The sequence below is a fragment of the Zalophus californianus genome, chromosome 11 (genome assembly GCF_009762305.2).
Source record: "Zalophus californianus isolate mZalCal1 chromosome 11, mZalCal1.pri.v2, whole genome shotgun sequence".
NCBI lineage: Eukaryota > Metazoa > Chordata > Mammalia > Carnivora > Otariidae > Zalophus > Zalophus californianus.
The window spans coordinates 47,099,392-47,116,277 of record NC_045605.1 but is presented as its reverse complement, the minus strand read 5'-3'; the positions used below and the strand labels follow the sequence as shown (position 1 = coordinate 47,116,277).

The 16,886-nt window shown below is 37.6% G+C and overlaps 1 protein-coding gene across 9 annotated transcripts in view; it reads right to left on the bottom strand.

The window, feature by feature from the left end:
• DLG2 (discs large MAGUK scaffold protein 2) overlaps positions 1-16,886 on the bottom strand; it is a 2,208,086-nt gene that overhangs the window by 1,684,923 nt on the left and 506,277 nt on the right. For all 9 annotated transcript variants that reach the window (XR_003517338.2, XM_027578649.2, XM_027578631.2 and 6 more), the window contains exon 4: positions 4,827-4,922. Coding sequence is in view for 8 of the 9 variants with exons in the window: in XM_027578649.2 (XP_027434450.2) it covers positions 4,827-4,922 (96 nt within the window). In the remaining variant the exon portion in view is untranslated. The remainder of the gene's footprint in view (positions 1-4,826; positions 4,923-16,886) is intronic.

The window sequence follows — 16,886 nt, the reverse complement described above, 5'->3', positions numbered from 1 at the left end:
TAGAATCTGTTTTCTGCTTAAGAAATTAGATTTAAAATACCAAAGAACCAAGACATTATCTAAAACTTAAAATATTTTTAAGAGACAGTCATGTCTGCAAATCAAATAACCAGAACATTTAGCTGTCAGTTCTTTCATATATAACTGTTTCATTTGATCCTTATTGTGGCCCTACAAGATAGAGACTATCTACATTTTACAAATAAAAATAGAGGCCATCTAATCTGCTCAAGGTTACATGATTAATTAGTGGTAGAGCCAAGATATAAACTGTGGTCTCTGACTGTGGACCTTATATTCTTTTCACTCTATCACACTGTCCTACTTTTGACATCACACTTGGTTCTCAACCAATCTGTCCAGCACCTCTAATAATACTTCCCCTTAGCTGTTCCACCATTGTCTCAAATTTAAGACGTCATTATTGAATTCATTCTGTTTATCCATTAGGCAACCTAAATATCCCTATTTTCATCCTGATACCACCCATCTCTCAAATCTACTTGGTCATCAAGCCCTGTCAAAGTTCCCTCCTCTCCCTGTGACCTGATTAAAATTCCTCATTGTTTCTCACTAGGTATTCTAGAAAACCATATCTCCAAACTTTACCTTCTGTTTATTAGATTTATTTGAACATGGAGCATAGCCTTAAAAGATACTTCCACTTATTTAAGATTGTTCAAGGGAAATAATAAAATAAAAGAGTCACATTAAATTTAAAATATTTCTTCATCAGTGAAGGTCTAGAATTCTCAATGATATCTTTATTTTCATTTCCTCATTTTAATTTTCTTACTAGATTTACAAAATTTCGTCAGTTCTGGAAAACATATCTATGACACATTTTGCAAATTTTATTGCCCTTTGTAACTTCAGAGTTTTCCACATCATATGACAAGTGGCAACACCATGATCCATGTAAGTCCTGAAACTGGAGCAAGATAAAGTTTGCAATTGAAAAAAACTACTTCGTAAAGAGGAGAAATCAGTTGTCTAAACCTCAATGATGGCAAAAAGCATCGCGAAACATATTAAAATTCCGCTAAAAGTATAATAAAAATTGGGGAAGTTTCCCTGCTGAGCAAAGATAAGGAATGCAATTGAAAGTTATTTTGAGGGAGGCTCCCTTAGTTAAGCATCTGCCCTAGGCTCAGGTCATGATTGAGGGGTCCTGGGATCAAGCCCAGCAGAGAGTCTGCTTCTTCCTCTCCCTCTGGGCTCTCTCTCTCTCACTCTCACTCTTTCTCTCTTGCTTTCTCTCAAGAAAATAAATAAAATCTTTAAAAAAAAGTTATTTCTGATTCTGATTTTTATGGATCAATATTTTTAGGGAAGACATCTCCCATCTGGTATAATAGCTTCCAGAAGCCTGTTATGAATTAAGCTATGGTCAAAAGTGGGCAACTAAAAGCAAGTAGAGAGCAATACAGACATCAACACGTTTCTGAATGATGTTAGAAAATCAGCGCACAGAGTTTTGGGGAGGATCACCAACAAATGAGAAATGCATACAAGAAACCTAAAAAGTACATCTGGTGCATTTCTTCTATCTTAATTGCCCTATAAATTTTTTAATCACTTTCTAGGTCTTCCCTAAATTGACTGGTTTAAAGCATGTGACAGGAAAGATGTCGAGTGACTCTTCAGAGGGAAGTCCAGAGGTTTACTACTCATGGCAGTGGTTCTCAAATTGTAGCAAACCTAAGAATCAGTTGGCGGTCTCATTAAAACAGATGTCTGGGTCCCACTCTTTGCATTTCTCCAATTCACTTGATCTGAAGTGGAGCCTAAGAATTAAGATGATACTAATGGTTGTGGTTGGGGGACCACACTTTAAGAATCATGGGCCCAGGGTGCCTGGGTGGCTCAGTCGGTTAAGTATCTGTCTTCGGCTCTGGTCATGATCCCAGGGTCCTGGGATGGAGTTCTACATCAGGCTCCCTGCTGGGCAGGGAGTCTGCCTCTCCACCTCCCTTTGCCCTTTCCCCCCACTTGTGCTCTCTCTCTCTCTCTCAAATAAATAAATAAAATCTTCAAAAAAAAAAGAATCACTGGCCCATGAGCTGGGTTGTTAAAATTTTCTCAAATTAATATGGCTTAATGAAGATATTCCTGTTTATTGTTCTAGATACATGTCTGTCACATAAGTCTAAATTTGTATGGGGCTCATTAGTTACTGCTGGCTAACATACTTTAATTGTATTATTAGTGGACTCTATTTAGACAATATAATTTGTCTGCTATTGACTGCCACAGAATGATCAGATTTTAGATCTGGAAGAATCCTTAAAAATAATCTGATCTAACACCCTAATTATGAAGATGAAGAAACCAAAGTCCAGTGTAATATTTAATAGATCTAAACAATTGTGATTTCCAAATTGTGGTTTACTGTCAACATCCTTTGAAGAATTGTTTATGAACTAAATAGCTATAGTAACATCTTGTGTTCATACAATAATCATGACTATTCTTTTGTTTGTGATAGAATTTTCTTCTTAAGATAATTAGGAGTTTCTCACTGATGCTTATTTTAATTCAATCAGAACTTATTTTGAACAGCAACAAGTAGAAATCAAGGCAGGAGCCTCTTCTTGACCAAAGGGTTTCCAGCCAAAAAAATGGTATAAACGTAGTTATGTAATATAGATATGGACCCAAGGAAACCCTGAGAACTATTTGTAACAGAATCTACCACCTTAATAAAACAAATGTAAGACTTGAAATTTATTTCAATAGAATAAAAATCTACTATTTGCCAGGTAGGACTAAACATGTTCATATTTAGGATCTCATTAAAATCTCATAACTAACCTGTGAGGTTAAAAAACTAAAGCTTTTAGAATTTAAATTACATAGGCTAGCAATATATTTTCCCACGATAAAAACACAAAAGTTTTCCTAGTATATTTGCCAGCACTTACTTAATTTAGCTGCTTGACAAGTTGGCACATTTGTATCTTACTAAGGCCTGATGACTTCATTTTCAGGAAGCAAGAATACAAATATCCTTTAGACAGCCAGGAAGTCTAAAAATTTGTTTTCTAAGTATTCATGAATCTTGTATGGACATTCACCCTCTCCCTCTAGGCTTTTGGAGAAAAATAGTGTCACTGCCAAATTAGATGACTTCCTTTTCTGGAAACACATTATAACAGTCTCAGATAGCTTGAATAACAGATTCTATGTTAAACAAAAACATTTTTCAGCAGAGGAGACAATGGTCTTTTATAGAGGTATTCTGTAAACTGTTCACTAGTTAAATTTGGCTCTAGTTTCCATAGTTTCCTTACAAAGGGAAGTACAATTCACCATACAACCTTTCTTATGTTAACTAAATTCCTCACAGTCATTGAAGAGGAATAGATGCAGAAAAATGTTCACCTTTAGCCCAGTAGGCTGACCTATACCCTGCATAGCTTTGATAAGGATCAAATAGGTACTGGCTGCTACATTCTTAAAGGATCTCATATCTGCCAGTACTTCTCACCATTAGCTAATACTGAGCTGAATGATAAGCACCAGAGAAATCTTGTGAAAGTAGTTTTATGAGTAGAAATTTGAAGAAGACATTTATGATCTAATATTCCCTGCACATCCCATCCCCCTTGAGCACTAAGCACATAACCACCAGTTTCATAAAGCAAAAGTACAGCTTTTTCTGCCCACGGGCCCTGTCCCCATGCTACTTAAATAAACTTACTAAGTTGCTCTGTAAAATATCTGAAGAATTCTTTCTTGACCATTCTCTCCAGACTCCACATCATAATGATGAAAATTCATAATTGGGACTGACTCAGAACTTTACCCAAATCCCAAGATCAAGTCAACATTAAGAGGCTCAACTAATTGGCAATGACAGAAAACAGCCCAGGTTATAAATGATAATAAACAGAAAAACTGTTCTTTATTGACATTTACCATTCAGTAGACATACCACCCCATATTTGAAAGAAACTTGAAGGCTTATAGAGCCATAACGAAGACTGCCTCTGCTTACTAATAAAAGATTCAGAAGAAAGACAAGAAGAAACACCATTGAAGGCATATTTCAAGAAGTCTCAATAAAGCCAATACTTATAATCTCCCAAAATAATTTTATCTGTGCTTTAAATATGTATTAGATATTCATAAAAATAATGGTTTACTTTCTTGTTTTCATTATTAAATTTGATGTCTTTATCAATAAAATGGAGAATGGAACCCCAGTTTATATCATTGGGCTATAATAAATAAGGATCAATTTGTGGCAATTGATCAGAAATAAATCTGAGGTTACTGAGTAATAAAATATTTGTACTTAGAAATACACATACTTTCCTTGGATTCAAGTTCTTCTTGATTTCATTATCTAAAGCACTATGATCTCTTTAACATTACCCTATAGATATTGATTGGGATTCCCTGTTTTTGAATGAATACACATGACAACCACAAAAAGTATGATTAAAGTAGATTTCAGATTGCTTAGGGGAAGCTATTGCCAAAAAACTCCGATAGGACCTAAAAGCCACTACCGAAGAGTCGTGTGGGGGTTATTCTCCTGTCCTGAACCAGACAGGAGAAGAGAGGAGAAGTGAAGTAGCTTACCAAATGGTTATGTGATTACCAGCAACTTAAGAATATACACCAAAACACACAAAGAACACAAAATTCTCAAAATGAAAACACAACTGCTCAAAATGATATACAGTCAGTGTCAACTCAGTAGCAGGAGAACCCATATGCTGTCCACGCCAAAGCCAGAAATTAGTTTACACTTCACAGAGAACAAGACATATCTCGCCCATTAAACACAGAAACAAAGAAAACATTCTAACACTTACTCTTTTCTTTTTGTCAGTTTCATTTTCAAAACACTGATTGTCTTTATTTTGCTCAATACATGAAGCACTTTCCTTTGGTCCACAGCAATCTGTAAGCTAAAAAAAAAAAAAGTTTAAAGAAGCAATACTTCCCTATTTGTTCTCTGCAATGTGAATTAAATGTTTTTCAAACTTTTAACATGCACATTAAAATGTCTATTACCTGAATAAATATTATTCATTATTGCTTATGTCAGTTTTAGAATATTAATGCACTGTCTAACCCATCTTTATATTGCTCCCAAAGAGAAAACATAAATGGGACAGTTATCCAAGGGCAAGTTTTTATAAATTTCAAATCTTTTCACCAGGGACTGTTGAACTTGGATGATTCAAGCATAAGATCATCAATCTAGTAAAAGCTGAACATGGTTAATAGGAAGATGAACATAGAAGGGTTAATTTCATCTTACGTAAATTCCCATACTTGCAGGAATCTCTACTCTACGGTACTGTGGTTGGAGCCCTTGAATAAGCAGGAGCACTGACTACTTTTGTTACGGACTATCTTTCAAGGATCTTTGTATAACTACAGCTTTGGATGATAAAAATGTTTACTTCCAGAGCAGAAGATAAGTTTGCTTACTGACCATTGTAAAAAATTTCCATTCCCCAGCCTGAGGGTTATTCTCCATTGCATGGGAATATATCACTTGGCCAACTTTGCATCGCCCTATAGGAACTGGGGCTTGAGAAACTGCTGTCTGGCTACTGCTACAGTGGTGAATAATAAAGTCCCTTGTCTTTGTCCTAGGAGTCTTCTGATATTCTGGCATTCATGAAACTGTGTCAGGGTTCTTAGATTACAAGTAGGGTAAAATCTTAGCCCCTTCACGGTTCTGGACAGTAGTGGTAACAAGGACAGAATGCTGACAGTCATGGTTTTCTGGAAGAGAAAGGATCAGAGACTTGCAGACTGATGAAAGGGATTTCTGGAATGTCTTTGGGAATTGGTATCCAACATGTTAAAGAAATTTATATTCAACTGCTTAATAATGATCCTCCAGTTTAATGCCTGTCAACAGAGGAATTTACAAAGTGGTTCCAGGCCAAGTACTGGGAAATAAACCCAAAGACAGCTCCCAAATGGTGCCCTGGTTTTTGCTGACTATCCCCTAATGGCAGGACATCCTCACCAATCTACCAATCACCCTCAAGTCCCAAACTTCATTCTGGATGAGCAGAAGTTTCCACTCTCTTTCAGGCTATAGTTATAGAGCAATGTACCTTTGCTGATTGTGAAAGAGAGAAATATGCAATTATTATGAGCAGAAACCAAGATTTCTCTGATTCTAGTCTATTGTAGATGCTCCTCTTCTCTGTTCCCATAGTTTACATCTGTCATTGTGATTAACATATTGCATTGTAAATCACATGTTTATACATCTGTCTATCCTGTTAGAGTTCTTTGGAGGACAGGTATTATATCTTATTATTTATCAATTTCCAGGGAGTAATAAATATTTGTTTAATGAATGAAAAAATAAAGGTTAAATTAGATAAGTTGCTGAATGCTTAACTAAAGGAACAAAGAGGGAACAGGGCTACAATCTGGCTAAAAGGAAAATCAAACTCAACTATCTGAGGATACCCAGGTAGCTTCCACATCAGAAATGTAAAGTCATTTACTTTTTGCTCAGTCTGGATTGGTGGATATGCTGCCATGTTCAGTATGATGATGAATGCAAGCAGCAATTTTGGCAATGCAGGCTCAGTCAGCAGCTTGATCCCCATTGGTCTCATCAGGACCTTACTATGAGCATCTACATGAGTTATGAAGATACATACAGTTTGTGCCCTGGGGAAGCATATGTTTAATATGCCAGTCTTTAGATTGGCAGTATTGATGGCTTTGCTGCTGCTATAGGACTTCAGTTGGACGAAAAACAGTATTAATCTATATTCACTAAGCTGCAAACCACCTACACACCCCTCAAAATCACAAGTAAATGTGACTTCTTATTGCACAGAGCTACTCTCACTCTCCATGATTCATGGTCTCTCCTTTCCCTGTAATACTAACCTCATATGCTTTAAGGAAAAAAGATGATTAGGAATGAAGTTAAAGTTTCCCTGCACCTAAGAGGGAATGAAGAACATACACACCCATCCAAATATACTGGAGAACTTCTGGAGGGCAAGCACTCAAACTCTTACAGATCTGTTGCATACAGTCGCCCAAATCACAATCTGCTACATTCCAGGAGTTGGCAGGCGAGGAAGAAGAATTCAGCTTATTGGGTTTGGGCAGGCTTTACCATGGAGCAGGAAAGCTAAATGACCTGGTGTATGGGGTTCTCTGGGCCAAATCAATGTAGCACTTGTGTGGTTTTCATTGCTGAATGTATAATTAGTACTAACATTTCATTGTAAATTCTCAGAAAGTCCAGAAGGGATTCTCTTGATCAGGAAGAGTTATATGTAGAAAAATAGTAACAGAACACATAAATCATTCCTTCCAATTCTTTTCTCTATTTTCTCTTCGTAGTCCCACAAAAAAAGAGAATCTTAGGAAGAAAAAAGGAAATCATCACCTTAAGGACTTAAAGGCAGCAGGGATAGTAACCCAAAATGCAATATCTTAGAACAACAGCCAAGCATGGCCAGCAAAAAAAGGCTAATAGGATCTGGAGGCTCACAGACGATTATTGATTCTGCTGTTGATCCCATTGCCTCAACTATTCCAAACATGTAACTATAACTAAATCCACTGCATTGACTGATGGCACTTGGTGTGTTCCCTTTCCAACATCTTTTTTCTATCCCACTGGCACTCAAGGTCCAAGACCTTGAATTTTTATTCATATGGCAAGGCTTCCAATATGTTTACAGTACTTCCTCAATACCTAAATTCCTCTTCTATTTGTCACTAAGATTTAGTATGAGTGGCTTTATTTTCTGATGTTCAAATTGTTAACTAAGATGATGTCTTATTACTTGGCAAGCCAGAAGCCTCAGCTAGCAGGAGTGGATAAAAAACTCTGACAAAACTGAGGGGCTATCTGAGCAATTCCCTCCAGCAGTCAAGGAGATACTTCTGTCTTTTTAGCCTCAATAATCAAAAAAAGAAGCCCAGCACCTTACTGGACTCTGAATATTGGAGCCAGTATGATCTTACTTGGACATTTTACTTGGTCTGTATTATCAGCTAGGGCACAAATCAGCATCCTTAAAGTAAGGCCCAGACTGACTGGCTGTATTGGAAGCGCACAGCAAGCTGTGGCAGGCTCTTTGTCTTTGCAGTCTCACAACCTTACTGACACCTCTGAGCTAAAGTCTTTGTGAGTGAGAGAGGTTGATTAGAACCTCTGGTAAAGAGAAGCACCCTCCACTCAAAGTCCCCTGAGGCAAAGCTGCTGGCTCAATGGGGTCCTGGATTCACAGGTTTCACTAAATGCCTGGGCCTGCTTCGCTAATGGTTTCACTAAATTGAAGCCAGTGGTGTTCATTGGGATGCTGATGCTATTTGTGTTTAGTCCCAGGTATGCGGAACCAAAAATGGAAGTTCCTCTACTTAGGTGGCCGAACTCAAGGTCATCCTTGTAGCTCTGGCCAGTGTGCTTCCTGTTATATTTTTACTGACTCTTGGGGTATTGTCAATGGCCAAAAAGTTTTGTCTGTCCTGTTAGAACACTACAGACTGGCAAATTAAACACTCCTCCCTGGGGTCATGAACTATACAAATCAGGGCTGCCAATTGTAGATGCCCACTGTAAGGTCCTGATGAAACCATCTGGAATCAATCTGATTGAGCCTGCATTGCCACTATTGCTGCCTGGATCCATTGTCAGACCAAACATGGCAGCACATCCACCATTCCAGGCTGACCACAAAGTAAAGGACTTTATGTTTCTGATGCAGAAGATACCTGGGTATCCTCAGGTAGCTGAACTTGTCATTCTAAGTCAGATAAGATGCCTCCATCCAGGCATCCATATAGTCATTTAATCTTTTTTTCATCTACTAAACAATATACATTAATCAATATTTATTATTCTCTAAAAATGTATCTATCCCCTGGAAATTCAGTATTTATTTGTTAATTCCTGGAATATCAAAAACAATAAGATATATTATCTATCTTCCATGTATCTCTCCATCCTCCCATCTATCTAATGGGATAGACAATTCTGAAGACAATAAGTTTTGTCTTTCTAGACAAGCAAGAGTATTCAGTCTAACAGTAAATAGTGTGGTCTTTGAAAGGCATTATGTTGAGAAAGAAAGAACATGGGTTTTAGAATATGGAAGAAATGAGTTGAAATCCTTTTATCTCCACTTACTAGCTAGGTGTCCTCTAAAATATGGAGATTATCTCATCCATTGCAGAATCTCCTTCCTCCTTATCAACCATCCCACAGCTGGGTTAGATGCTATGAATCTACAACTTTCCTACCTTATACCAGTTGGTGTTCCATATATACTTCCTGAATCTCAATACCTTGACTGGCTTTCTATGCTTTCATATCTCCACCATTATTTCTTAAACTGGTAACTTCCCATCAATTTATCTCTCATGGAAATAGTAATTTTATTCTATACTTCTATATTTCCTTCATTCTTTAAAAAAATAAAATAAAATAAAGGCCCTTCATCACTTTTTTCCAAAACTAGCACTCTATCTCTGACCTTCTCCCCAGAATCAATATTCCTGAAGGATTTAACAGGCTTAACATGCAGTTGAATAATTTAATGAAAAGTTACAATAAGTTATATCCTGCTTTGAAGATACTGATACATACTTTATATGCATTATCTCATTTAGATTAAAAAGGAAAACCTTTGAAGTAAACAATATCATCCTTATTTCCTGGATGAAAAACAGAGAACTTAGTTCTCTCTGAATGCAGAGTCTATATATCTAACCCCTACACTAAACTCCTGAACCACTTCCTTACCATTCACTTACCCTTGAACCTTTCCCCATCAGCATCACCTGGAGACTTCTTAGAAAAATTCTTGGGTCTCACCCCAACCTGCTGAATCAGAAACAGTGGGGATAGGATCCTGCAATAGATATTTCTGTGTGAGTGTGACATATCCTAGTTTGAAAACCACTGATCTAGATGTCAAAATGTCAAATGATTCCAAGTGCTCAAAATAAAGTGAGCCAGCTGCAAGAAATATGTAAGAAGAGACGGATGGTCCTTGGCAAAATGGACAACTCATTCCCTAATGGGTATAGTCTCTAGTCATTTCCAGACATTTTCCTTGCAATGAGGAAACCCAGACCCAGTGTTGCCAGATGTTTAGAATTTTCAAGAGAACTTGGAAGTCTGACCTTCTATGTAAAATATCTTGATTTTTAAATGTTGACAACGTTATGTATTTTGGGGGGACGCCTGGGTGGCTCAGTTGGTTAAGCAGAGTCTGCCTTTGGCTCAGGTCATGATCCCAGGGTCTTGGGATTGAGTCCCACATCAGGCTCCTTGCTCAGCAGGGAGCCTGCTTTTCCCTCTGCCTACTGCACCCGTTGCTTGTGCTTGCTTTCTGTCTCTCTCTCCCTCTCTCTCTGACAAATAAATAAAGGCTTAAAAAATTATGTATTTTTAAAATACCACATGAGCTAACACAGAATGGGCCAAACAAAATATAAACTTAGGCTGGACTCTACATAAGGGCAACCAGTTTGTGACTTCTGCTTTAATCTCTGAACTCTGCCCTTTCTTCTGCCCTAAATACTACACAGTTAAAACTCAAGTACCTTCTAGTCCTCACTGTTTCTACTTTCCTTGACTTTCTATAGTTCTCATTGTCTTTCACTTTCTCTGGCATTTCATACTATTAACTACTTCGTCCTTTTTGTAGTTCTTACCTCTATATTCAGAAACACATCTCTCTCCTAGTTGACACCCCATCTCTCTGATTGCCTATTCTATTTCATTTCCTTTTCCTCTTTTTATCCCCTGGACGCAACTGTTACTCCAAAACTCCTTTCCTCTACCTCTTCTCTCAATACTCACTCCCAAATGACTATCAAATTTAGACTCCCAAATTCTAGAGGACCTTTTTTCCTAATTGTTAGTCCTACATTTTTTTTCTTGTCATTTTTAGTGGGTTTTTTTGTAAATTTTTTTATTGTTTTGTTAATCACCATACATTACATCAATAGTTTTTGATGTAGTGTTCCATGATTCATTGTTTGTGCATAACACCCAGTGCTCCACGCAGAATGTGCCCTCTTTAATACCCATCACCAGGCTAACCCATCCCCCAACCCCTCCCCTCTAGAACCCTCAGTTTGTTTTTCAGAGTCCATCATCTCTCATGGTTCGTCTCCCCCTCCGACTTACTCCCCATCATTCTTCCTCTCCTGCTATCTTCTTCTTCTTTTTTCTTAACATATATTGCATTATTTGTTTCAGAAGTACAGATCTGTAATTCAACAGTCTTGCACAATTCACATTGCTCACCAGAGCACATAGACTCCCAATGCCCATCACCCAGCCACCCAATCCCTCCCACCCCCCACCATTCCAGAATACTCAGTTTGTTTCCTGAGATTAAGAATTCCTCATAGCAGTGAGGTCATATGATACATGTCTTTCTCTGATTGACTTATTTCACTCAGCATAACACCCTCCATTTCCATCACGTCGTTGCAAATGGCAAGATCTCATTCCTTTTTATGGCTGCATAATATACCATTGTGTATATATATACAACAACTTCCTTATTCATTCATCTGTTGATGGACATCCTGGCTCTTTCCACAGTTTGGCTATTGTGGACATTGCTGCTATAAACATTGGGGTGCACGTACCCCTTCGGATCCCTACATTTGTATCTTTGGGGTAAATACCCAGTAGTGCAATTGCTGGATCGTATGGTAGCTCTATTTTCAACTGTTTGAGGAACCTCCATACTGTTTTCCAGAGGGGTTGCACCAGCTTGCATTCCCACAACGGTGTAGGAGGGTTCCCCTTTCTCCACATCCCTACCAACATCTGTCGTTTCCTGACTTGTTAATTTTAGCCATTCTGACGGGTGTGAGGTGGTATCTCATTGAGGTTTTGCTTTGGATTTCCCTGATGCCGAGCGATGTTGAGCACTTTTTCATGTGTCTATTGGCCATTTGGATGTCTTCTTTGGAAAAATGTCTGTTCATGTCTTCTGCCCATTTCTTGATTCGATCATTTGTTCTTTGGGTGTTGAGTTTGATAAGTTCTTTATAGATTTTGGATACTAGCCCTTTATCTGATATGTCATTTGCAAATATTTACTCCCATTCTGTCAGTTGTCTTTTGGTTGTGTGGACTGTTTCTTTTGCTGTGCAAAAGCTTTTTATCTTGATGAAATCCCAATAGTTCATTTTTGCCCTTGCTTCCCTTGCTCTTAGCAATGTTTCTAGGAAGAAGTGGCTGCGTCTGAGGTCGAAGAGGTTGCTGCCTGTGTTCTCCTTTAGGATTTTGATGGACTCCTGTCTCACGTTTAGGTCTTTCAACCATTTGGAGTCTATTTTCGTGTGTGGTGAAAGGAAATGGTCCAGTTTCATTCTTCTGCATGTGGCTGTCCAATTTTCCCAACACCGTTTGTTGAAGAGACTGTCTTTTTTCCATTAGACATTCTTTCCTGCTTTGTCAAAGATGAGTTGACCATAGAGTTGAGGGTCTATTTCTGGGCTCTCTATTCTGTTCCATTGATCTATGTGTCTGTTTTTGTGCCAGTGCCATACTGTCTTGATGATGACAGCTTTGTAATAGAGCTGGAAGTCCGGAATTGTGATGCCAAAAGCTTTGCTTTTCTTTTTCAACATTCCTCTGGCTATTCCGGGTCTCTTCTGGTTCCACACAAATTTGAGGATTATTTGTTCCATTTCTTTGAAAAAAGTGGATGGTATTTTGATGGGGATTGCTTTGAATGTGTAGAATGCTCTAGGTAGCATTGACATCTTCACAATGTTTGTTCTTCCAATCCATGAGCATGGAACGTTTTTCCATTTCTTTGTGTCTTCCTCAATTTCCTTCATGAGTATTTTATAGTTTTCTGAGTACAGATCCTTTGCCTCTTTGGTTAAATTTATTCCTAGGTATCTTATGGTTTGGGGTGCAATTGTAAATGGGATCGACTCCTCGATTTGGCTCTCTTCTGTCTTGTTGTTGGTGTATAGGAATGACACTGATTTCTGTGCATTGATTTTATATTCTGCCACTTTACTGAATTCCTGTATGGGTTCTAGCAGTTTTGGGGTGGAGTCTTTTGGGTTTTCCACATACAGTATCATATCATCTGCACAGAGTGAGAGTTTGACTTCCTCTTTCCTGATTTGGATGACTTTGATTTCCCTTTGTTGTCTGATTACTGTGGCTAGGACTTCTAATACTATGTTGACTAGCAGTGGTGATAGTGGACATCCCTGCCGCTTTCCTGACCTTAGGGGAAAAGCTCTCAGGTTTTCCCCATTGAGAATGATATTCGCTGTAGGTTTTTCATAGATGGCTTTTATGATATTGAGGTATGTACCCTCCTTCCCTATCCTCTGAAGAGTTTTGATCAAGAAAGGATGCTATACTTTGTCAAAGGATTTTTCTGCATCTATTGAGAGGATCATATGATTCTTGTTGTTTCTTTTGTTAATATATTGTATCACGTTGATTGATTTGCGGATGTTGAACCAACATTTCAGTCCAGGGATAAATCCTACTTGGTCATGGTGAATAATCCTTTTAATGTACTGTTGGATCCTACTGGCTAGTATTTTGGTGAGAATTTTTGCATCCATGTTCATCAAGGATATTGGTCTGTAATTCTCCTTTTTGATGGGGTCTTTGTCTGGTTTTGGGATCAAGGTAATGGTGGCCTCATAAAATGAGTTTGGAAGTTTTCCTCCCATTTCCATTTTTTGGAACAGTTTCAGGAGAATAGGTATTAATTCTTCTTTAAATGTTTGGTAGAATTCCCCTAGGGAGCTGTCTGGCCCTGGGGTTTGTTGGGAAATTTTTGATGACTGCTTCAATTTCCTTAGTGGTTATAGGTCTGTTCAGGTTTTCTAAATCTTCCTGGTTCAATTTTGGTAGTTGATACATCTCTAGGAATGCACCCATTTCCTCCAGATAGCTAATTTGCTGGCATAGAGTTGCTCATAATGTGTTCTTATAATTGTTTGTATTTCTTTGTTGTTGGTTGTGATCTCTCCTCTTTCATTCATGATTTTGTTGATTTGGGTCATTTCTCTTTTCTTTTTGATAAGTCTGGCCAGGGGTTTATCAATCTTGTTAATTCGTTCAAAGAACCAACTCCTAGTTTCGTTAATCTGTTCTACTGTTCTTTTGGTTTCTATTTCATTGATTTCAGCTCTGATCTTTATTATTTCTCTTCTCCTGCTGGGTTTAGGCTTTATTTGCTGTTTTTTCTCTAGCTCGTTTAGGTGTAGGGTTAGGTTGTGTATTTGAGACCTTTCTTGTTTCTTGAGAAAGGCTTGTATTGCTATATACTTTCCTCTCAGGACTGCCTTTGCTGTATCCCAAAGATTTTGAACAGTTGTGTTTTCATTTTCATTGGTTTCCATGAATTTTCTTATTTTCTTTAATTTCCTGGTTGACCCATTCATTCTTTAGTAGGATGCTCTTCAGCCTCCATGTATTTGAGTTCTTTCCGACTTTCCTCTTGTGATTGAGTTCTAGTTTCAAAGCATTGTCGTCTGAAAATATGCAGGGAATGATGCCAAACTTTTGGTATCAGTTGAGACCTGATTTGTGACCTAGGATGTGATCAATTCTGGAGAATGTTCCATGGGCACAAGAGAAGAATGTGTATTCCGTTGCTTTGGGATGCAATGATCTGAATATGTCTGTGAAGTCCATTTGGTCCAGTGTTTCATTTAAAGTCTTTATTTCCTTGTTGATCTTTTGCTTAGATGATCTGTCCATTTCAGTCAGGGGGGGTATTAAAGTCCCCCACTATTATTGTATTGTTGTCAATGTGTTTCTTTGCTTTTGTTATTAATTTCCTTATATAATTTGCTGTTCCCATGTTAGGGGCATAGATATTTACAATTGTTAGATCTTCATGTTGGATAGACACTTTAAGTAGGATATAGTGTCCTTCCTCATCTCTTATTACAGTCTTTGTTTTAAAATCTAATTTGTCTGATATAAGGATTGCCACCCCAGCTCTCTTTTGGTGTCCATAGCATGGTAACTGGTTTTCCACCCCCTCACTTTCAACCTGAGGGTGTCTTTGGGTCTAAAATGAGTCTCTTGCAGACAGCATATTGATGGGTCTTGTTTTGTAAGCCAATCTGATAGCCTGTGTCTTCTGATTGGGGCATTTAGCCCATTTACATTCAGGGTAACTATTGAAAGATATGAATTTAGTGACTCTGTATTGCCTGTAAGGTGGCCGTTACTGTATATTGTCTGTGTTCCTTTCTGGTCTATGCTGCTTTTAGGCTCTCTCTTTGCTTAGAGGACCCTTTTCAGTATTTCTTGTAGGGCTGGTTTCGTGTTTGCAAATTCCTTTAGTTTTTGTTTGTTCTGGAAGCTTTTTATCTCTCCTTCTATTTTCAATGACAACCTAGCTGGATATAGTATTCTTGGCTGCATATTTTTCTCCTTTAGTGCTCTGAAGATATCATGCCTGTCCTTTTGGCCTGCCAGGTCTCTGTGGATAGGTCTGTTGCCAATCTAATGTTTCTACCATTGTAGGTTACATATCTCTTCTCCCGAGCTGCTTTCAGGATTTTCTCTTTGTCTCTGAGACTCATAAGTTTTACTATTTGATGTCGGGGTTTTGACCTATTTTCATTGATTTTGAGAGGGGTTCTCTGTGCCTCCTGGATTTTGATGCCTGTTTCCTTCCCCACATTAGGGAAGTTCTCCGCTATAATTTGCTCCAATATACCTTCTGCCCCTCTCTCTCTTTCTTCTTCTTCTGGGATCCCAATTATTCTAATGTTGTTTCATCTTGTCATATCGCTTATCTCTCGAATTCTGCCCTCGTGATCCTGTAGTTGTTTATCTCTGTTTTTCTCAGCCTCTTTATTTTCCATCATTTTGTCTTCTATATCGCTGATTCTCTCTTCTGCCTCATTTATCCTAGCAGTTAGTGCCCCCATTTTAATTGCACCTCATTAATAGCCTTTTTGATTTCGATTTGGTTAGATTTTAGTTCTTGTATTTCTCCAGAAAGGGTGTCTCTAATAACTTCCACGCTTTTTTCAAGGCCAGCTAGTATCTTTAAAGTCATGATTCTGAACTCTAGGTCCGACATCATACTAATGTCCATATTGAGTAGGTCCCTTGCAGATGGTACTACCTCTTGTTCTTTTTGCTGAGGTGATTTTTTTCGTCTTGTCATTTTGTCCAGAGGAGAATAGATGAATAAGAGAACAAAATGGTAACAGGTTAACAACGTCCCCAGCAAATATACTGTATACAAATCAGAAAACACCTGAAACCAGAGGAATAGAAAGGGAAAGAAAGAAAAAAGAAAGAGAAAAAAAAGACAAAAAAAAGATAAAAACAAACAAAAACAGAACAAAACAAAAAAAGCAGAATATGATCAAACATGATCAGATTAGTGTATAAATCATTGCCACACACTAGATTTTGGGCATATTTTGGTCTGTTAGAAGAAAGTGCCTCCTAAAATATTAAAGGAAGAAAGACTTATTTATACAAAATAAGGGTTGATACAATGAAGAGATGGAAGATGAATGTAAAGATGAAAAGCATAAAAGATTTTATAAAAGGAATTAATAAGAAGTTGTTTGAAAAAAGAAAGATTTAAAAAAAAGAAGAAAAAAAAAGGGAGAGAATGTGATCAGGCAGGAGACTAGAACAAAGCCATACACTAGTGATTTAGGGTATATTTTGATCTGTTAGAAGAAACTGTATCTCAAAATTTTAAAGAGAACAATTTATATATATATATATGTCAAAAATAAGGGTAATTACTCTGAAGGGATAAAATATGCCTCTAAAAATGAAAAATAAATTTTTTTTTAAAAAGGGATTGATAAGATGTTGGTTGAAAAGGGAAAAAGAAAAATTCAAAAAAAGAAAAAAACAGTTAAAAAAA